The sequence below is a fragment of the Coenobita brevimanus genome, chromosome 60 (genome assembly GCF_032717465.1).
Source record: "Coenobita brevimanus isolate Jiangsu-jjx chromosome 60, ASM3271746v2, whole genome shotgun sequence".
Lineage (NCBI taxonomy): Eukaryota > Metazoa > Arthropoda > Malacostraca > Decapoda > Coenobitidae > Coenobita > Coenobita brevimanus.
In genome coordinates, this window is record NC_137013.1 from 34687139 (window position 1) to 34711151 (window position 24013).

General features: G+C 41.9%; 2 protein-coding genes and 1 pseudogene across 2 annotated transcripts; 2 read left to right on the forward strand and 1 right to left on the reverse strand.

The window, feature by feature from the left end:
- Positions 1 to 7867: 7867 nt before the first annotated feature.
- Positions 7868 to 8923, forward strand: LOC145403204 (pupal cuticle protein Edg-84A-like; annotated as a pseudogene).
- Positions 8924 to 15572: 6649 nt separating this feature from the next.
- LOC145403364 (uncharacterized) lies at positions 15573 to 19460 on the reverse strand. The gene is made up of 3 exons (XM_080275150.1): positions 19392 to 19460; positions 17341 to 17403; positions 15573 to 15914 (listed from the first exon to the last, which is right to left on the reverse strand). Exons 1-3 carry the CDS (start codon positions 19458 to 19460, stop codon positions 15573 to 15575), a joined length of 474 nt encoding a protein of 157 aa, XP_080131276.1.
- Positions 19461 to 19701: 241 nt separating this feature from the next.
- Positions 19702 to 23341, forward strand: LOC145403365 (uncharacterized). The gene is made up of 4 exons (XM_080275151.1): positions 19702 to 19761; positions 21912 to 21974; positions 22937 to 23191; positions 23228 to 23341. Exons 1-4 carry the CDS (start codon positions 19702 to 19704, stop codon positions 23339 to 23341), a joined length of 492 nt encoding a protein of 163 aa, XP_080131277.1.
- Positions 23342 to 24013: the final 672 nt, after the last annotated feature.

Here is a 24013-nt window from a genome sequence, read left to right on the forward strand (position 1 = left end):
CCATCACCTTACTACTGCCAGTGTGGGCAGTAGCATACCTCCTTTGAGCCAACTAATTATCCGCTTGCTTTACATATTTGCCCCCCTTTTTTTTTTTTTTTTTTTTTTTTTTTAATGAACCAAAGTAATTGAACCTTTACTAATTGATGGTTCTCTACATGCACTATGGTCGCGGCGCGCGACTCTGAAGTTGACATTTTCATGCCCTGGCAACCAACCTTCAACTGTGCGTCTGATTTCGTGTGTAATATGATACTCTTGTGATTCGTGTATAATACGTTCGTGTATAATAATATTCCTATAATATATTCGTGTATAATAATATGACTGGTGTATAATATGATACGGAATCGGACGCACCGTTGAAAGGTAAGTTGCCAGGGTACGATAATGACATCCTCAGAGTCGTGCGCCGCGACTACAACACATCACACTGTCAATCATCTTCTGTCATAGCCAGCATTGTTTCACTATTAGGATAATTAACTTTTAGACCACGTTGCTCACCCACATTCACAAAATTTTGCCCGTTTTCCATAGATCCACTTCACTACCAGGAAGCAACACAGCATTATATATATCATAGAAATACTGCCTCCCTCACTGGATGAGGAGGAAATGGAAAATGTGAGTAAATTTAAGTACTTGGGTAATGTGATGAGTAAGGATGGAAGTTTGGAGGGTGATGTGGTTGAAAGGGTACAACATAGAAGAAGGTTGCTGGTTCCTTGAAAGCAATGATAAGAAACTGGGAAGTGAGCATGGATGTGAAAAAGTTACTACATGACAGTATTGTGATACCAACTCTAACGTATGGAAGTGAAGCTTGGACCTTGTTGGAGGGACATAAGTCAAGAGTGAGAGCAGTGGAAATGAGATTTTTGAAAGGAGCATGTGGAGTCACAGGGAGAGACAGACTGACAAATGAGGATATGAAGGAGCGTTGTGGTGTGGATGTGGATGTGATTGGAAGCGTTAGGAGAAACACACTGAGGTGGTTTGGCCGTGTGGAGAGGATGGAGAGTGAGAGACTGACGAAGAGAGTCTATGTAAGTGAGGTGGAGGGGGAGAGAGGGAGGCGAAGGCCAAGGATGAGATGGAGGGATGGAGTGGAGAGGTATATGAGAGAGGAGGGTGTGAGCTGGAAGCAGGGCAGTGAAATGGCGGGGGACAAGGCGACGTGAAGGCGATTTGTTTGTGGCCACCCCGTATGCGATTAAGGCGTCTGACAATAGACAGATAGACTGTTTATCACCAGCATCACTCCCATCTCCAAAACTCTTGCTATGACCTCCCTCATGATCTCATATGCTGCATGATTGTATGTAGTCTACACAAACTGAACAATCATGGAGACATCACACACTCTTGTCTCACTCCAACGCTGATTGCCATTCACACCATTCATCTACCGTTACGAATGCTTTGTTAACCTGAATAAAAACTGTACAGCATTCATCAGTCTGCCTTCAGCACCACACACACTAAACCTACCACGATCGCTTCTTTCGGATTTTACTTTAGCTATCTCCAGACGACTTTACTCATCTGAAAATGAGTCAGAAGAGTTTAAAATTTAATTGTGTCCCCATTAATCATCTTACGTTAGGAACAATTCTAGTGTTATATTCCAGTCAGTTATGTTAGGAACAACTCTAGTGTTATATTCCAGTCAATTATGTTAGGAACAACTCTAGTGTTATATTCCAGTCAATTATGTTAGGAACAACTCTAGTGTTATATTCCAGTCAGCGTCAGACGACTTTATTCAGCCAAACGAGTCACAGATTGTGGTAGATGAGGCACCACCGTCCAATCACTCGATGTTGTGCAACACGGACAAGCCGTGTGGTTTCGTGCAATGTTGGAAACCATTTACAATGTTGGGTGGCAAGTATATAACCACATGGACGTTTGGTGGTTTAGTGGATTAAGGCGCTCCAACCGGATGGCACCCGTAAGGGTTTACATCGAAGGAATCGTTAAGGTTAACTAGTCACATAATGCCACTCAGCTGTACTGGGTAGTCTAGCCACGGGCTCATACGCTCTAGATAGAAAAAACAAAAGTTTGATGATCGGCAGATAGTAAGCCCGAGACTGATAACATCTCCCATAATTCTGCAATGTACATATATGTCATGAATGTCTTACAATTCTTTGTACATATTTGCTTCACTATCAGTATGTAATTATGAGGGATTAAACATTCATTATCGACATGGAAATATGGGAGGTTATAACAAGGGGAATTGAAACCGGAGCACAGGAGGGGGATGGTGAAGGGGGTTCTATAGCAACTTTGATTCACGCAGATACTTCGGTGATGTTTGCCATTTGTGAATATGGCCTTGCAGAATGGCTAGTGTATTTTGCGATCCTTTGTAAGCCTCGATACTTTAAGACAGAAACATAAATATAAAGTAAAAGTTAAGTGACAGATGTTAACCTTCTGGGGAGCCCACCATCCTCCAGCAGGAGTAGAGTAATAGGTCATTTTCCAAAGTTATTTAAAGAGTAAGCCTCGTGTTTGGATTTACGTGCTCCCAGACTATGAACGAGAGGGCGAAGTGCTGTAGGCTATGTACATTCCCTATAAATCGGACGTATAGTAACCTCGGGCTCTGGAGGGACAAGTGCTGACAAATCCTACTGTTTCCTGAGTCCCTTTATCACGAGGACGCACTTTGTAACTTATTAAGGCTAACCAGGTGATTTTCTCTAGCTTAAGATATATTCCTCGGGATGAAGGTGTTTAATTCTCTTGAGCTTAGTGTCCTCCAGGAAGGGTAGATGGGTGGGAGATGCCTAATGTTTGGACCTACTACCTTCACGAGTATGAGTAGGGTGGACAAAAGGGTGGTGGAGAGAGAGAGAGAGAGAGAGAGAGAGAGAGAGAGAGAGAGAGAGAGAGAGAGAGAGAGAGAGAGAGAGAGATTCGTGAAATAGGTGGAATTTGTGAAAGGTGTGGCGAAAGGAAGTCCATGGACTAAAGGACTGAAGAGTATGTGCTTTGATGTAATGGTCAGTGGGCGCATGGATGTGACAGAGGCTGTCAAAGACTGTATATGAGTGAGTCTGAAGGTACAAGGAGGCAAGGACGACCAAGAATAAGATGGCTTGATATTATAACATCGGCGAATCGAGGAATGGAATGATGAAGAATCAAACGAAGTGACAAAATGTAAAAGTTAAACTCAGTTCCACGGAGTCTGACGCACTGATTTTGCCCGCCGAGGACAGGTGGATCTGGTAACACTGTGCGACGTACTCGGGCGGTGAATGGTGGATTTCCGTTGTGTTTGAATGTGCACCAAATTGACTTTGTATTCCAACCAAGGCCCTCATTGATTTATAGAATTCCAGAATATACAGATACAAATTAAAGCAATGATATCTTTAAGGATAAATATGTGCCTTTTAAATTACTAGAGATAAACCTGAACGACAATGATAACAAAAAGTAAGTAAAATCGTGACTGGACGCAAGCGGACAAGTCAGCGACTGATTTAAATTCATTTCATTATGTTTGATTTCGTTTATACTGCACGCGGTTTTATTATAGCAGCAAATTTCAACTATTATTTTCTTATGGAGTTTGCTTTTATCTTACTTTCCTTTCTTCCACCATTAACAAAAATTCGGTTCATTCTATAATGATGTAATCCATTACTTTCCCGGCTCTTTGTCGAGGGGGCAGAGATACATGCTTGAGGATGCACTGTGACCAGGGATAGGGTGTCCGTCTGTATGTCTGTCTCTTATGATACGAAAATGTTAGGGAAAATCAACACCAAACTTATTCATGTAAGAAATAATTCTACTGAATCTGACTATGAATACAAACAAATGCAGATTTTTAAAGCTACTGTTACCTATGAAGGTAATGAAAATGTGTATGTACACTATATATACTGAGAATAGAATAGCATGTATTGGCCCCAGTGAGGTGTGTGTGTGTGTGTGTGTGTGTGTGTGTGTGTGTGCTTACACAAATCATAATTATTAGAAGCTAAGCTAAGCATATCTAGGGTAAGGTTGTATATTAGCAAATGAGGTAATGAAGGGCATGGTGAAGACTGTAGACTGTAACACTGTGTAGCAGTGGTGGGAAACATTCGAACCTTCACAGGACCTCGGGACCACCTTGATATGAACGTCTGAATTCCCGCCACAGTCGCTGACTTGTCCGCATGCATCCAGTCGCGACTTTACTTACTTTTTGTTATCATTGTCGTTCAGGTTTATCTCTAGTAATTTAAAAGGCACATATTTATCCTTAAAGATATCATTGCTTTAATTTGTATCTGTATATTCTGGTATTCTATAAATCAATGAGGGCCTTGGTTGAAATACAAAGTCAATTTGGTGCACATTCAAACACAACGGAAATCCACCATTCACCGAGTACGTAGCACAGTGTTACCAGATCCATCTGTCATCGGCGGGCAAAATCAGTGCGTCAGACTCCGTGGAACCGAGTATAGTGGATGAAATATGCATGGTGAAGTTTATGACAATGGTTGTACGGATTATTTTAGTCCACGGCACTACAGTACATCACAGATGTTTCAAGGATGACTCAATAACGTGATGCCTGTTAGTATAGATGGTGCACGGAATAAATGCAGGTGTGGCTGATATTGCATGAACGCTACTTCGGTGTCCTACTTTTCCGGAATCTACCGACTCACTTTCGTCTTCAGTGTCTGAACTGAGTAGCCTAGATTTGCGTCCCCATGCTCATGATGGGGCAATTATATATATATATATATATATATATATATATATATATATATATATATATATATATATATATATATATATATATATATATAAGCGTTTACAGCTCTGGTCAGTAGAAGCATTGCACTAGCGCATCACAGTTCAAATCCAAACGGTGCCTGGAGTCTTTTCGATCATGAAAAATGCTGCCAGGAGTGTACGGTGGCCTCCCATCTCTAAATGATTTGGACTGTGGTAGCCTACTGTAGGCTTGGGCCCTCCCAAGTCCCTGGAACCCTCAAGGGGAAATATAGGAGTGGTTGATACAAGTGAATCTGAAAAAGAAATATGAAGGAACACTCAGTTAGTCTGGGGGACGAGCAATGGACCTCGCCCTGTGACCTTAACCTTCAAGTGACTTCTCAAGATCGCATTACAGTAGTTCATTCTTCACTAAATAACCCTTTCCACCAAAACTCATCCAAATCGGATAAAAAATGTGTTGGACTTACCCTGTGACCTAATGTTCTCAAAATCCAGTCAATTCATCCTTGGCTAACCCATAGTTATTTTACCATGTTTGGTCAGATCAAATCAAAACTGAGTTATAGGGTCGAAGAATTGACCTTGCCCTGTGACCCTGGCCTCTGACTGATAGTTATAAAAATCGAATCACTGCACTCTTGCTTTATAGTTAACCTTTCCACTAAATTTCATCTAAATCAGATCAGAACTACTGAAATTTATCTTGCCATGTGGCCTGGACCTTTGATCTGCAGTTCTTAAAAAAAATGTCAGTTTCCTATCTGACTCTCAACATTTCCACCAAGTCTGAATTAAATCAAATAAAATCAAAATTATTGTATTTATTTTGTTCACACACAGACACATGAATGCCAAACTTTGACCTTGTCCTGTGACCCCGGACTGACTGTTCTCAAAATCGAATCTCTTCTTCCTTGGATTACCCTCGACCATTGCATCAGGTTTGGTATAAACTGGATTAATGTTTAAATTTGCCCTCCCATAATGATATCTGACTCTGACCTTTGACTGATCATTCTCAAAATCGAATTCCTTCATCCTGGCTTTACTCTTAACTCTTCCATTAGCTTTCGTCTACCTCGAAAAGAAAAATCTACTTAAACTAATCTTGCGATGTGACCCTGGCTTTTTACCTACTGTTCCCCAACATATTACCCCGCTTCCTTGATGATACTGAATTCTTAAACCATATATTGTCCACTTTACATCAAAACTGGTATGGCTATTTAGTTCACACACAGGCACAAATGGACTAAGCTTTGAACTTCACCTTTGCCTGACTGTCAGCAAAACTGGCTCCCTCCGTTCTTGCTCTAAGCTCATACCCTCCACTAAATTTGGTCAAAATCATATCAAAACTGGTTAAGCTATGTTATGTGACCCTGACCTTTGACCTATTGTCCTCGAAAACATTAAGTCAAAATCGGACAAGAACTGTTTGTCTTATACTGTAAACACACACACACACACACACACACACACACACACACACACACACACACACACACACACACACACACACACACACAGTAAAATATTACACCCTCAGCACTACATGTCTGCAGGTGTAAACTACGTTCTCCATGACCAATGCTCAAGACCTATTTACACTTTCTGTATGGTCGTTGGTAGCATAATTAAAAGTACCATTTGCTTATTTTCAAAACATTCTAAAATATACTGATTTTTGAGCATGCAAATAATATGCCGATTTTCGAAGCATGTTAATAAATAATGTGCTGATTTTTAAAGCATATTAATAAATCAATATGCTGACTGTCACAGCATACGAATTAGTAAATAACACTCATAGTTATAGTCAAAGTCCAAAATTTCCAAGAATAATAGAGTTGAAGCTTTTATGCTGACCACTACTAGCTGCGGTTCTTACCTTCATTGATTTGAGTCGTAACAAAATATCCAGTGACGAATCATCTAATAACGAAGTGTTCGGTTCCAACCCATGTGATGACGAATTAAGCTATGTGGTGGAGACGTGGTGAGCAGTTCTTTGGTGACGAGATATGTGATCATAAATTGTCTGGTGATGAACTATGTGGTGACGAATTATACTGTGACGAATTACATGATGGAACCGTTTGGTGACGAACTGCCTGGTGATTAAATATGTGGTGACGAATTATGCGGTGACGAACTGGATCGTGACGAATTATGTAAGGAATGGTATAGTTATGTACTATGTAATGACGAACCGTTTGGTCATAAACTGCCTAGTGACAAATTAAATGCTACTTGTTCGGTGACTAACTATTCGATGACGAACTGTCTGGTGATGAATTATATGGTGACGAGTTATCCAGTGAAGAATGATCTCGTGACCAATTATCCGGTACAAAATTTCCTCGTGACATTATCCAGTGACGAATTTTCTGGTGACAAATTATCCGGTAATGAATGATCTGGTGACGAACTGACTGGTGATGAATATTTCTAAAGGCCCGGGTATATTTTTTCTTAACTTCATCGGTCGGCGTACTCGTAGTGATGCTCTTCTCTGTCTATTATATCTACCTATCTATCTATCTACCAGTTACAGTTTCTTTTAGGACTACTTCTGCTAATGTCATCATCATCATCATTTTGTTCACTTAAGGATGCCGTGCGGTAGGATCCAGAAACAGAGAAAGTCAAGAGTACAAAAAAGGAAGAACTATCAGCAGCATGCCCGGTGAAATAGACCAGGCAATCACTGACGCATCATTTAGGCCCGTGGAAACAGGGTTAGGATGACGATGATAATGATGGCGATGATGAATGATGATAATGATGATGATGATGATAATATTGAAGGCCATTTCTAAAAGCGATGTTATTATTCTTTCAAATCTAATGTTTAAATCTGTCATAACCATCACTATAATGTGGGATAATCAGGTCGCCTTGACTCGGGCTGCTCTCGGACTGCAAAAACTCGACCTCTCTGCCTTTGTGGGAGGAGGGAGAGGGGAAGGGGAACGAGGAGGAGGAGGAGGAGGAGAGGAAAAGGGACGAGGGAGGGAGGTGGGAATGTAAGTATATATATTAGGTGCCAAACGGGAGACCAGTCAGTTAAGTTTCGACCTAGCTACAATCAACAATGAACGCTAAGGTACAGGTGCAATATTATGCATACTGCGGTTCTTGAATGTTACCTCTGACTGTTAGATGTATGCACACATTCAGATTCTTATAATGCACATATTAAAACAGTGGGTAATTATAAGCCAATAATTACAGACAAATGATCAGGTCAATTTAACTGACGGGAAATTGCAAAAGTCATCCGTCTTCCCCATTACCATATTTTCAGCCCTTCATACCCCTGATAATATTGAGCAGAATTGTCTATAAACAGTAAGGATATCCTGCATCTTATTCATAGGGACAGATATATATTTAGTCACAAAATATCCAATTACCAAATACTGCAAAATGAAACTACTATCTGGCTTAGTTGTGTAATCAGTGCTTGTTTATGTTGTTTACGTCCCCCAGATCGTGCTGCTCCTGGGCCTGGCTGCTGTGGTCGCCGCCGGCGGTAGGCCCAGCTACGGTCGACCCAGGGTGAGTCACAACACACGTTTAACCTTAACCTTAAACTTCACTTCTCATGCGTTAAAATCAAACCTAATGTCAAAACTCCATTAGTCTGGTGTATTCAGCTCTTACTAACAAGCGTAAGCATGAGACACATTCGGAACTATGTAATACATGTGGTACGTGTCACTGTGTGCAGTAGATGTTGTGAAAGTAACGTGTTACTAACCAAGGTGTTGTCTCCACTCTGGCAGTATTCCTCTGGTTCATTTGAATCCTTTGAGTCCGGCGAGGCGAGGTACGACTTCGACTGGGCCGTGCGGCACGGACCATCCGGTAACGACTACGGCCAAAAGGAAAGCCGCGACGGCGAGCAAACCCAGGGATCCTACTACGTCCAGCTGCCCGATGGTCGCCGCCAGACCGTCTCCTACAGAGTGGATGGCGGTAGCGGCTACCTTGCCGACGTCCAGTACGACGGAGAGGCTCGTTATGACTCTGCATCCTTCGAGTCCTACGAAAGGCCTTCCTTCGAGTCTTATGAAAGGCCTTCCTTCGAGTCCTACGAGAGGCCCCGGTACGGTTAAACTACTTTGATTCCAACAAGTCAAAGTAAACTGACTCATTCTGTGACCCGCCAGTACGAACTTCCCTGCCTGTCTGACCTATCGCTACCCGACTCGATTTCATTTATAATTTATTATCAAAATGTTATTTATTAAACTATTCATACAAAAGATCCATGAGTACTTTATATCCTAAACTTTATCCCATCATGTATTTTCTAGAAATTCGTGACTGGAAAGACTGCGACAGTAAAACAAATAGTGCCTCTATACCCTGTGCTTAAAAGAGAGAGAACCGCAGCACGTCATGTGGGTTATGGTAAGCAGTTCCTGTCAAAGACCAAAAAGAAACTTTTAAAATGCATGAATAACAAGGAAACTGGCCTCCTTCCGCTAACCAAATCATCGAACCGAAAATGCTCAGAGTCGGTGGCATTAAAACAATAAATTCTGTAGACATTTTAGTATAAAAAAAAATATGAGCGCATTTCCCTCATATAACTTGCATGTTGTCAATCACTAAAAACTATATGGAAACTGTTGTACATTATACAAAGAATGGCGAGGGAAAAAAGGGTGATCACAAACAGAGTCTGCTTTCAAGAAATGGTGAATGAAAGCCAGCCATCTGGACACACCCAACACTGCAGTGATTTAGGTCGTGATACATCCCAACCAGCCAACCAGAAAAATGCCATCAGATGATGGGAACTCCTACCTCCGTGGTCAGTAAAGGGAAGATGAGAAGCAAGGAGCAACAGGATGAATGTGACCAGCCATCAACTAGGCCTTCGCTTTAGTCATCTGTTATTAAAGCCATATCTTAATTCTAGAGATGCCTCGTGGTCACCCTCTGGGATCAAGAGGTGTAAAGTGACTGTCTGTCCCACCTGGATAGAATGGTGGGTAACCCAGCAACCTGGTTGTATTGTGAAGCACAGAGTGAACCTTCCAATACCCACATTACTATGCCAGGAGGCAATATATGGTGATATATATAACAGTCTCAGTTCAGTACTGTACTATTCAAACATCCATCTACATTTATGCAAGCTTTACTACCATAATCCAAAAAACAAAAAAACAAAATCTCAATACGGCATTCAGCTATTTTCCTTCCCGCACCATAAGGACGTAATCTTTCACAGTTCTCCCCTGTTTACTTTGTAAAATGCTTTTTCCAAACAAAACACGCATTGAATACCTGGCACTGCCTCACATGCTTTCCTCATTATGCGCCTTACTGCAGTCAGTCGGTCCACATATCACCTAACACCCCAGAAATCACCCTGTCCATCACCCACCAACTGATACTCGTCCTACCTTTTCTGTCATTCTTCGTCTATATACCTTACCCACAGCACGCAGACTTATTCCATATTAATTCTGCATAAGCTTCGGTCACTTTTACTTTAATAAAGGTCACATTTACACCCTTCTTTCAACCTGGTAGCAACACGTTCATGCAGGGTCTTTGGCATAGGTCCCACAAACAGTTCACTGCAGCTTTTCCACTATATACTATCTGACACGCCAAAAACATAGCAGTTACGATTGGGTTCACTTCTACTTATGTATCAACGTCCATCCATCCATCATCCAATCCTACGCTGCCCCATGAGAAGCGTAGGAGCCCGGGGCTAGGCAGTTGGTCCTGACATTTAAGATGAGAGTGACCAACCTCACTCATCCCTAAGTGGCATTACCTGAGCAATAAACCCCAACCATCCCTTGAATATAAACCTTCACCGGCTCAATCCGATTGGAGCACAATAATTACCCACTAAACCACCAGGCGCCAAAATATGGTTATATGGTTACCACCCAGCGTAGTAAATAGATTCCTGGTGTACAGGAAACCATTTGGCTTGTCACTCAATGTAGAGTCACCCATAGGCGGAAGGAAGAGGAAAGAATGAAGGAATGAAAGACAGAAGAGGGAGTGTAAAGTCACCCGTAGGCAGAAGGACGAGGAAAGAATGAAGGAAAGAAAGATAGAAGAAGATGGAAGGAAAGAAGGATGGAGGAGAGGACAGGGCAGACACCCGAGATCAGCACTACATTGAGTGAGTGGATGGTGAGCGCCATAAGTATTTTAAAAATGCCACATCCGCTCTGCATCAAAACTGGCAGATACATTGAGTGTCAGTCTGGTAAAGGATTATGGCCAAGATCGATCAAAGGTCTAGGTCACAGGTCAAGGCTAAATTTCCACTCGTTATGTTACTTCATTAATGCCTGATTCGGTCTGCAGCAAAACAAGTATATACGTCGTACGAGGGAATGGGAAACTGGGATTTGATTACTACGTAGCTCAATCAAAAGCCAAGATCAAATCTCCGAGAGCTTTCCATTAGGGTACTTCTGCATCAACAGCCGCTGCTTTCCTATTTTTCAGTCTCTTCCCACCTGTGATCACCTCAGCTACTGACATGTTTTCTGGCACCATTTCCTTCCTTGTGCACCATCCAACCCATTAATGTTTACCGCTACGGTGAACCATCAAGCAACACATTCATCTGGTAGGTGTCATGTTACCGTAAAATAGCGCCATAGAAATCCTGCCTTCCTCTGGCCACTTTGTCAGTCATCTTCCTTCCCTTATACCTGTACCAAAAAGCCGAGTATCCAAAAAACCTTGCCAACACAAATATCATAACAGTGTACTGTGTGTGTGTGTGTGTGTGTGTATATATATATATATATATATATATATATATATATATATATATACAGTATCTATATATATATCTATATATATATCTATATATATATATATATATATATATATATATATATATATATATATATATATATACACAACATAAAAAACGAGTCAGAAAGCACGCACACACACACACACACACACACAAAGCACACACTATGACACAGAGGACACACAACAAACACAAAGTACTCTACGCACACACAATTTGGGAGCAACTGCGTCAGACTAGAATGCTTGGCTGTTTCTGACAGCGCCTCTGGCCAGACTGTAGTATTTTCACCAGCCATGCTACAAGTAACCATGCTAGCGATTTATGCGTTAGGTCGGACATCCATTTGTACGTGATCCGTGGTTCGTGTTTGCGTCCGTGTCCTTATCCAAGTCAGTGTATCCGTGAGGTGGGATGAATATTTATATATCCGTGAAAACTACGTATGTGAGGCCAGGTATCTCGGGAAGTCTCAGTAAGACAATTTGTCCGGCAACAAACAACTTAGGCCCGATTCACACGACCCGTTTTGGTTCCGACAGGCAGTCCGCGAGCTTGACGCCGTCAGAATGTGTATTCACATGACCCGTTCCCGGTCCGTCCAGCATCGTGTGTGTGCTCATTGTTGCGTGAGGATGATGACCGGTCAGTCTCTAAGGAATTTGGCGGCAACTGCTCTACTATTAGAAGAGGAGGAGGGAGAAAAGGTTCGTGGAAAGAGGAAAAGGTTATGGGTACACCAGTCTCTGAAAAAGAGAAAGTTTGAGGGAGAATTCTGGACCCTGTATAAAGAACTGGCAGATGATGAGGTAAAATTTTTCAGTAGTCCTGCTGGAGGACTACCTTGGAAGTGATACAGCATGTCCTGTATTAAAGCTAGAAAAAACAGTGAATTTTACCTCCAAAGATTATGAGTTATAATTTTTTGTATAATGACACACTCACCTGGTTTGTTTACTTCCTCGCCAGTCACTTTCCATATCATATCTTTATGCAGATTATCACTGTACTCTTGATAGTCATATCAAATAACTCTTCATAAGAACGCACAAGTTCGATCAGCCTTTCGTCCATGATGCCAAACAATGAACTGTATGTTATGTACATGGACAAGGCAGTAACAGCGAGTCGTGGAATGGACGGGTACGCTACGTGTCCTCGTTCACATGAGCCATCACCAACCCGTCAGGCCGGCGTCAAGTCGCCAGCTATCCGGCCAGGATTTCTCTAGAAGATATCCGTGACGGGTCGGTCGGCTGACGGACTGTTGCAGACGTCGGGTTTGCGAGTCATGTGAACAGTTACATTAGAATGCATGTAAGAAATCTCGACGGTGTCTAGCCGGGACTGCCAGTCGGAACCAAAACGGGTCGTGTGAATCGGGCCTTACTCCGTCCATCAAGCTGGATCGACGCATACTAAATACTGCATGAGCAATAATCTTCCTGTTGCAAAACACTTTATACTGTCTGACTTGGATTTGCTACAATACTGATATGCCGCGATAAATACATACATACAGTACATGCATACCTGCATGCATACATACATATATACGTACATACATAGAGTACATAGGCCTACATACATATAAACATACAGATACACATACATGCATACAAACAAACATACATACATCATCAACGTTAGGGGTCATATGAGGCGATAAAAGGTGAGCTTCCTGGATAAGGAAACATACAAAAGTAGAAGGTATAATGAAGGAAAAAAAATTGATGTGGGCAGATCACGTTTTTATAAGAGATATACAACCAGGGTACCTGAGTGGCAATCCAGAGACTAAGACATAGCAAGGAGCGGACAGAGAACAAGATGTCGACATGAGATTCGGATGATTCGCAGGGACTGGATGAAACAGGCGAACAGCCAATAGGTAACAGTCGAAAAAGATGGGAGAGGCCATTGTCCTGCAACAGACCGAATCAAGATGGTGATGATGATGATATGATGTGTTGTGGGACTGCTGAGATTATAGCATGTCGCTTAATGCACTGAACAACGATTGTAGTCCTACAGGCAAGAGAGAAGTAGACAGGCCTCAGAGGAGACAGGTGACGGGAGAAGGGCTTGGCAATTTGAGAGAGAGAGACAGATAGCGAGACAGGGAGGTAGCTACCCGGGACTTATACTCGTTCCGGTGAGAGACTTGTTAATATTTCCAAGACAAATAAAAATAGTCCCATACTATTCTTTACCTCTCCTGTCACTACATGACACGATTACTGTTGTTCTGAATAAGCAAGTTGCAGTTTCCCCTGTTAATTCATGGTGACTGTTTTAGCTACGAAAACTACAGTACATTAAATATTTATCTTAATGTAAATTTTCCTTTCACCCCTCATGGTAATTCACACTGAAATAAGTCGGGTCAGTAAATGTGAACTACTATTTGTGCTACAGTCAGAAGTGGTTCCCCACGAAAGTCTCGTTCCGTAGTTGTATGCATGTATATATGTATGTATGTGCAAATATATATATATATATATATATATATATATATATATATATATATATATATATATAATAAACAGATTTTGAGAAGATGAAGTCATACCCCGTAGTCAGTATGAACCTGAGTGTTTTCAATTATCCAGGTATGAACAATGATGGGTGTTTAGATGAAGAATTGCAAGAAAGTGTATAACAGGGAGGGAAGGCTGCTGGTACATTCAAGGTCTATAACATTCATTCATGCTCCCCTTTTCGCGGCATCAGCACATGCCTTTCTACCAGCGAGTCACAGTGTGGTGGAAGAAAGGTAAGGACAAAGGGGAACAGAGACCCATGAGGGTGGAGGAGAGGGTAAGTGTGGAGGGAAGTGGCAGAGAGGAATGGGAGGAAAGAATCAAGGATGGGGTATGTAATGTAGAGGGGATCACAACCATGTGCTCAACCTTCCTTCAATCACGACGAAGGGTATGAGTTGAAACTTGCCTGGTAATGTCGGACTAGGTAATATATCAGAGTATTAGCCTAGTGATCCAGTTGTATAAATGCCCTAGTCGGTGTGACGGCATTCCATAGGTTGGATCTTCAAGAGGTAAGTACAAGTTTTTCGTTTATTTGATGTCAAGTAGGGAAGCAAACCAGTTATCTGTCTTTAAATGTATTGCTGGTTGATTTGTTTGGTTGGGTTGTTGGTAGATAAGGGTTGATTAACGATATGGCTGGCTGGAGAATGTTGACTGGAGCTCTCAAAACAGCTGACGTTTGGTGGTCGTGGTAGCTGTTGCTCACTGTTATATCACACGCCCGTTTGATAGCACGAAATGAACTGAACTAAGGCAATGGCAGGATGTGACTTTTTATAAACTTTAAGAATGTAAAAAATTATGACATAAGGGAACGGATTAGGGGTACATATCAGTATGGACTACAGGAGCCTTGTCTCGGACTCCTACACATTCAAAGAGATACAAAGGGACTGGTTATTGCCACTTTCTTTTCTTTGTTTCTTTGTTTGATAACATGGATGGGCTGATTCGCAAAACAGCTAAACTGATAGATTCAAAACAGATCCTTCAGTGATGTTCAGTTAATGAATGAAACTGCAGAACGAATAAAAATGATTTTCTAGCAGAATGAAACATAAATAACTATACTTATCAAATATCAGAGGGAAGTAATTATATGCTTACAACGCTTTGCATGGTGTGTGTGTGTGTGTGTGTGTGTGTGTGTGTGTGTGTGTGTGTGTGGAGGATGGGGGTGATGATGATGTAACAAAAACAGTGTTAGTGGTGTGTAAGTCTTTTTTACAACAGCATTTTTGTTACATATTTGACTGGATATGACAGGATGTATAAAACTCACAATTCTTAATACGTACATGGTTTAATTTCTGCGTGATACGAAAATAAATTACAAATGAAATCGAGTTGGGTAGTAAGAGAAGTCACGGGAGGTCACGGAAGAGGGTCACCAGATGAGTCGGTTTACTTGAACTCCTTCGAGTCAGAGGAGATTAACCCTTGTAGGGCCTCTCGTAGGACTCACGGGAGGGCCTTTCGTAGGACTCGAAGGAAGGTCTCTCATAGGACTCGTAGGATGCAGAGTCATGACGAGCCTCTCCGTCGTATTTGACGTCAGCAATGTAGCCGCTCTTGCCTTCCACGTAATAGTTGACGGTCTGGAGGCGACCGTCGGGCAGGTGGACGTAGTAGGATCCCTTGGTGCTGTCGCCGTCGCGGCCCTCCTGGTGACCGTAGTCGTTACCTGACTTCTCGTGCTTCACGCGCCAGTCGAAGTTGTACTTTGCCTCGCGAGACTCATAGGACTCGAAGGACTCGTGTGACCTAGAGGAATGCTGTCAGAACAGAGACCACACCTTGGTTATTCAGTGGCATCTTACTCAGCATCACCTTAACACCTTACTCAACATCACCTTACTTTACATCTTACTCAGCACCACCTTAACACCTTAACTCAGCATCACCTTAACACCTTACTCAGCATCACCTTAACACCTTAACTCAGCATCACCTTAACACCTTACTCAGCATCACCTTAACACCTTAACTCAGCATCACCTTAACACCTTACTCAACATCACCTTACTTTACATCTTACTCAGCACCACCTTAACACCTTAACTCAGCATCACCTTAACACCTTACTCAGCATCACCCTACTTAACACCTTACTCAGCATCACCTTCCTTAACACCTTACTCAACATCACCTTACTTTACACTTTATTCAGCACCACCTTAACACCTTACTCAGCACCATCTTGCTTAACATCTTACTCCGCACCATCTTACTTGACACTTTACTCAGCATCACCTTACGTAACACCTTACACAGCATCACCTTAGCACCTTACTCAGCATCACCTTACTTATCATCTTGCTCAGCATCACCTTACTTAACTACTTACTCAGCATCACCTTACTTAACATCTTACATAACGTCTTACTCAGCATCACCTTACTTAACATCTTACATAACGTCTTACTCATCATCACCTTAACACCTTACTCGGCATCACCTTATTTAACACCTTACTCAGCATCACCTTACTTAACATCTTACTCATCACCTTACTTAACATCTTACTCAGCATCACCTTACCTAACACCTTACTCAGCATCACCTTACTTAACGCCTTACACAACATGACCTTAATAACATCTTACTCAAACCCAAATTACCTAGCACCTTACTCAGCACCACCTCACTTAGCACCTTACTCAGCAGCACCTTACTTAACCCCTTACCTTACTGAACACCTTACTGAATACTTTACTCAGCATTATATTAACACCTTCCTCAGCATCACTTTACACCTTACTCAGCATCACCTTACTAGCACCGTCTTTCTTAAACCTTCACACCTGACTCAGCAGCACTTACCATGACACTCCGTTTATCTACACAGTGACGCAGTAGTGCTCATACATACATACTGAAAACATTGACACTATTTTTCGTAAACATATACTGAACATACACACTCTACTGCTGATACACACCCCGGATACTGGCCAGAGTGACACGAGAGTGCTCATACACACATACTGAACACATACACTAATGCTCCTACATATGCATGCTATACACACTGACAACCTAGTGTTCATACAAAATTATCTTTAAAAATTGAATGAGCTTATCTTTGGCTAGGTTAGGACTAAGTTCTGATAAAGCTACCTTTGACAGGAAGCTTTATTTCTGATACTGTAACATAAGTAGAGGTGAAGACAAGAGCTGGTGTAATGTGATGTAACTCACCCTGGGGGTACCATAGCTATCGTCAGCAGCCACCACGGCAGCCAGACACAGCACGAGCACCAACTGACAACACAACACAGTACCACCAAATTAGCTATACTCAAACTGGAAGTGGTCTTGTAATCACTCATCACGATAAATATACAAAGCTCGTTTGAGAATTTTGAGAGCTTCAGAGAAAAAGATTTGTTAAAAAGTATCTATTTTCCTATTTTATAAGCTAATATCGATACTTCTCTTTGTTTCCTTAACACCGAATGACATGATAATTTTTAAGTCATATTGTTATATTATTTCTGCAAGAGTTTGGGGTGTCAAATCAACTGATATCAGTTTTCTTACTTCCTACACAATAATTACTTAACCTGCTACAAACAAAACTGGTCATTGTATCTCAAGAAAATCAAAGAATATCAGTCTCTCTCTCTCTCTCTCTATCGGTATATAAAACATGATGATAACTGTACCTTAGCGTTCATTGTTAATTACAGTTCAATCGAACCACAACTGACCAGGTTACCGCGTCTGGCCTGTTATATACCCGTTCTCTCCACCACACACACCTCCTCCTCCTCCTTTGCTTGACCATTAAACTTTAATCCGTTTTTTCAACAGCACTTGCCTGACGCAACCTGATGTGCAACTTAATAAGTACTCTACTTATGATTATTGTTCATTTTCAAAGAATTCTTTAGAGTCATAATATTATAAAATGATTTCGTCATAACTGGACTTTCATCTGAAAAGATTAATTTTTATGTAGTCATAAGAATTTGCGATGCCATGTTTATGTAAATAGTCATACTTTAACTAAGATATTTTCTGAGTACAAATTTACTTGTAAACTAGAAGCACGTAGGTCCTTCTCTGGTATACACCCTCAAGGATCAACCCCACCCATCTGTTTTCCCCCGAGGACCCTGTTCTTGCACTGACTTAATTTTCCTCACTGACCAATTACCCCATGGGCGAATTTCCCCTATGGACCTTTTTTTCCCCATGGACCAATTTCACCCATCCACATACTTCTCCTATGTACCTAGTTTCCGCCACGAACCTGAGTTCCCTCTGGAGCTATTTCCATCAGGAGCCGATTTGCTACCAGCAACCTATCTTTTACCACGATCTACTTTCCACCATGGACCAATGTTCCCACATGGTCCTTATTTATCCCATGGACCAATTCTCAAATTCACATATTTTCCACCATCCTCCCACCTTCCCACATACCTACCCACTGAACTCAGTATAATCTCAGTAGCAACATAATGATTCAGGAAGTCCCCCACCCCAGCACACACACACACACACACACACACACACACACACACACACACACACACACACACACACACACACAGCAGATTTGATAGGATAGATGAGGGGACACTACAAAGTATGAGCAAGCTAGTGAGTGGACTGAGCTTATGGGAAGAATATCTGATGAGTAAGGTTAAGATGTGTATAACTACTTTGTTGTGGTGATTAAACTGGTCTCCAGTGGCTTAAATGTTTGGTAACTGCAGAAGGGGCAGATATCATCACTTCACTTTAGTAACATTACTTCTTTGTTCCCTACAATACTTTCTTGATTCCATACATTATCCGTTCTTGACCCAACTGCTACGTGCAGATGAAGTGATGTTGAGACGATGCACCATTTATCTTTTTGCGCTCATCCGTAAGTCAATAAACTTGTACAATTGCTGAATCCCTCCCTGGTGGGCAGCGGTGCTGTGGTGTTGCAACAGGGCAATGTCAGTCGTCCAGTTTAGGTGTTTGACCCTCGCACAATTAATGAGGTTACTTGTTATGTCACACAATGATCTCAGCTTGGCTGTTTCTCGATCATTATCAGCACCTGCCGATGGATGCTGACTGCTTCTGGTGAAATGTTCAAGGCCTCACCCTCAGTATGACTGCCTCTTATACTTCTTGAACTATGAAAAACAATCACTGGTTCTATTCTAAAGAAGATAATAATGAAAGTAATCCTTATTTAACCAGAGTCAAATACGCTGAAAAATAAAACTAATTCAGGCCAAACTCACATTGACCGTCACTGGTCCTTTAACCTTTTCGTCCCGCTCTGCCCACGCCCCATCACCATCTTGGCTCATCCTAGCAACCCATCCACTACTCTCCATCCGCCCATCCATTTTTTGCCTTCCCATCCTTGAACTTTATTTTAACAGTCTACGACACCTATCTTACAATGTACATTTCCCCGGTATGCAGATGGAGAAGGATATGTGGCATTAAGTCTGAAAGATTTGCCTGATTTAGATGCACGGGTTATCATCCAGAACGAGGAAGACCGAGCTATCCTACTGGCAGACGAGAATCTAGTAGAAAAGGACTATGGAAGCAGCTGATCACATCACTACCAGCAAAAAGCAGGCAGCAGTAGAGACGATGATGGTGACTGAGTCCTGGATAAAGGAGGGAGCATAAGGATGCACCAGTGTCATCCTGGATGGTGAAAATACAGCAGGCTCTTCATCTTCTATCACTAATGAGGAGTTTTGGGATAAACAATTTCTTGTAGAAGAAAAACAGGAAGCGTACGACGGACCAAGGTCTCCAAACAAGGGGGGGAGTGTGAAGACGATGGTCACTTCCGGACTTGCCTCTGCACTGCTCAGGAATGGATGACCATATATCTGCTAAGGAAACCTGCCAGTAGTCTGGGTAACAGCTCTATGGTGTTGAAAATCAGTCAGTCTTTGATTATGTGCTAGAAAGAGTGACACTGCAATCAAACTTTATGACAACTGCAGGTTGATTTTAAGACGAGCCATGCACTGTCTATTGTGCGGAATTATCTGTGCAGTAAACTCAAAATTCTCCTCCGATGAAAACCCTTAAGGGTCCCATTCGGACTATGAGTCTTAACTCGTTAAAACATTAGGTATCTATTTGGTTACATGGGTACCACCCAACGTAGTAAACTGATTCTTGGATTTCATGAAGTAATTTGGTTTGTCACTCAGTGCAGAACCACCTGAAGGTTTAACTCCGTCGAGTGAAATGATTTTGGACGCCTCACCTATCATTTACAACTATATCTATACCTATCTATCTGTATCTATCTATCTATCTGTGTGTGTGTGTGTGTGTGTGTGTGTGTGTGTGTGTGTGTGTGTGTGTGTGTGTGTGTGTGTGTGTGTGTGTGTGTGAGCTAGTGTGTACACATAGTGTAGGTGATGTGAGTGGTGTACATGGAATGTGGAGGGTCAGTGGTGTGCCGGAAGAAGTAATGGTGGTTCAAGAGAGGAACAGTAAGTGTACAGTGAGTGTCAGGTGTCAGACAATATCGTTTCTGCCGGGGCGTCTTCTTCTACTACCAGGATAATATGGCTTGGGTTCTTCTGCCGCAGACTTCAGTGGCAAAGGAGACAACTGGATAAAGAACCAGTGACCGACTCAAGGTACCCTGCTACTGCGTGAGGAATGACTGGTGACGTGGAGGGTGATACGTGTTGACTACTTTTATAAGCTCAAATGTATAGCTGGTGCATCTTTACAACTTCACTTTGTTAAATGACAACTATCAAAGTGTTGATAAACCGAGGACTCAAAAATTTGTTTAGTTAAGGGAACGAATAGCACAACTACCAAACTAAAGTGATAAAGATATCCAGTTCTTATGCTACTAAATGTTAAGCCATTGGAGATCATGATAACCACAACAAAATACACATACCTTACCACAGTTCAGTAATATTATTCAGTCCATCTCGGTACTATCATAAGCCTGATCTTACCATTTCATAATCTGTCACAAACCAGTACTCGGAAAACATCCTGGTAAAAGCATGCATGATTTCTAAATATACACACGGAAATATTCGCCATCTCAACATTTGATGACGGTACACAGACATTGGTATTCACAGATAAAAATCCAATCACGATGATAAATCATTTTACAGTTCATTACTCCACGACTTCTTGAAAAATCAGTTAACATTATGAAAGAAGTAATATTCATACTACATAACAGAGGTCAGACGAGTTCTGGTGAAAGAAAAAACACAAGTTAAAAAGTAATTTGGAAGCAAAGTAAAAGGAGAAGGAGGAGGAGGAGGAGGAGGAGGAGTGGATGAGTGTGGTGGAGAGGAAGGGTATATAACAGGTCACAAGTGGTAACCTACTCAGTTGTGAATCGACCTAACTGTAATTAACAATGAACGCTAAGGTACAGTGCCTGCTTTGCAGTATACACACTGACATTCACTTTCCTCGAATACAAGAACTTGTTATGTGGCAGATTAAGTAATTTCTTGTGCAGGCAGTCAAGTTTGAGGAAAGGCATTGTTTGGCTAGGCACAGGTCTCTCATACTGGGATGATAAAATATGTGACTTATCAGTTATTATGTCAGTCAGTACAGGGAAAGAACAACACACATAACCACAATGGCTTATATTATTAAAAATAATAACATGCGATATAAGAACATAACTCAGTTTAATCTCTGAAAGTATTCAGTACACCATGAATGGCTACATGATCACTTTCTAGTTGAATATAGTTAATTTGCTGGTATGTAATGCGTTGTGTTGGCAGTTGGTGCTCGTGCTGTGCCTGGCTGTCGTGGTGGCTGCTGACAGTAGCTACGGTCCCCCCCGGGTGAGTTACATCACACGTTGTAACTTGGTGCTGGAGAGAGATCGATATAACTGGGTACCTTCTCGGCCTGGTTATACATACGTCCCTCAGCTCTCTCCCCATCCCACGAAAGAAGGACGATGGACTGAGGGAGGAGGTGGTTTGGGCCTACAGTTCACCAGCTTCACCTCCAGATGAGTTTGGGTTGCAGTTACTACGGTACTAATACTCCAACCTTCAATTCTGTTACCCGTATAAAATGTAATCCTGCCCAGGTTACCTCAATCTGCGAAACATTTCACTGCACAACCCATACCAATCAAGAATACACTCATAAACTGTTAGGAACTTCACGTATTCCAGTACTAGTGTGACAATGTATCCAGTATGTATGTACTACCACATACGTATTACAATGTTCAGTAAGTGCGCATGTGCATTACTGTGTTAGAGTGTTCAGCATACAGTATGTGTACCAACATTAGTGTATCAGTGAGTTCAGTATGCGTGTGTATTGGCAATAGAGTGCCATTGTGTTCAACGTGGTTTATGTGCAGTAAGGTGCTTAGTAAAGTGATGCTGAGTAAGGTGCTAAGTAAGGTGATGATGAGTAGCGTGGGTGTTAAGTAACGTCATGCTGAGTACGGTGTCAAGTAGGGTGATGGTGAGTAAGGTCCTAAGTAAACTTGACATCGCTGAGTAATGTGTCAAGTAAGGTGGTGCTGAGTAAGGTTTCAAGCAAGGTGATGCTGAGTAAGGTGTTAAGTAAGATGATGCTGGGTAAGGTGTTAAGTAAGGTGATGCTGAGTAAGGTGTTAAGTAAGATGATGCTGAGTATGGTGTTAAGTAAGAAGATGATGAGTAAGGTGTCAAGTAAGGTGGTGCTGAGTAAGGTGTTAAGTACGATGATGTTGAGTAAGGTGTTAAGGTGATGCTGAGTAAGGTGCCACTGAATAACCAAGGTGTGGTCTCTGTTCTGACAGCATTCTTCTAGGTCACACGAGTCCTTCGAGTCCTATGAGTCTCGCGAGGCAAGATACAACTTCGACTGGCGCGTGAAGCACGAGAAGTCAGGTAACGACTACGGCCACCAGGAGGGCCGCGACGGCGACAGCACCAAGGGATCCTACTACGTCCACCTGCCCGACGGTCGCCTCCAGACCGTCAACTATCAAGTGGAAGGCAAGAGCGGCTACATTGCCGACGTTAAATACGACGGAGAGGCTCGTCATGACTCTGTATCCTACGAGTCCTATGAGAGACCTTCCTTCCAGTCCTACGAGAGGCCCTCGTTCGAGTCCTTCGAGAGGTCCTCACACGAGTCCTTCGAGAGGCCCTCACACGAGTCCTTCGAGAGGTCCTCACACGAGTCCTACGAGAGGCCTTAACATGGTTAAGCTACTTTAAATTCAATTGGTCTTTATAAACTGACTCACTTGTGGATATGCCAGTGTGACCACCAGTTTGACTCCAACCTACTTTTTTTGCTACATGACTCGATTTCATTTGTAATAATTGTCTCATGTGTATTTTATTAAACGTTTTTATCATTGATAATCCAATACTTTTATGTCCTTTATCACTTCAGTATTTGTTTTGTTTCTGTGGCTGAGTACTACATACTACAATCCTTAGTTTAGTGATTGTATGAAGATATCATTGAACTTCCTTTAGTTTCAAGATCTCTCTTTCTTTTAATACAGCAGGATTCAGCAGGATTAAGGCACGCAATTTTTTAGTGAATGTCTAAACATCCAGATGAGAACCTGGCATTACGATGTCATAAGTGATAGTAAGCAGATTCAAACTTTAATCAAGCTGCTATAACACCAGTTGAACGGGGCGGTACTCCCGAGGTGGATGGCTAGCTGGTGAAACGAAGAGGTGGAGTTCCTGTTTCACCAGCCCTCAGCACCTGATCCTGACCATCTCCTTTTGCTGAGCATTTTCAGTGTTTTCATTAACACAGGGAGTAAGTCAGCATACTCTCATGAACATCTGCCTCCAACCGTCTACACCATATTAGACATTACACTTTCCAGTCCATTACCCCCTTAACA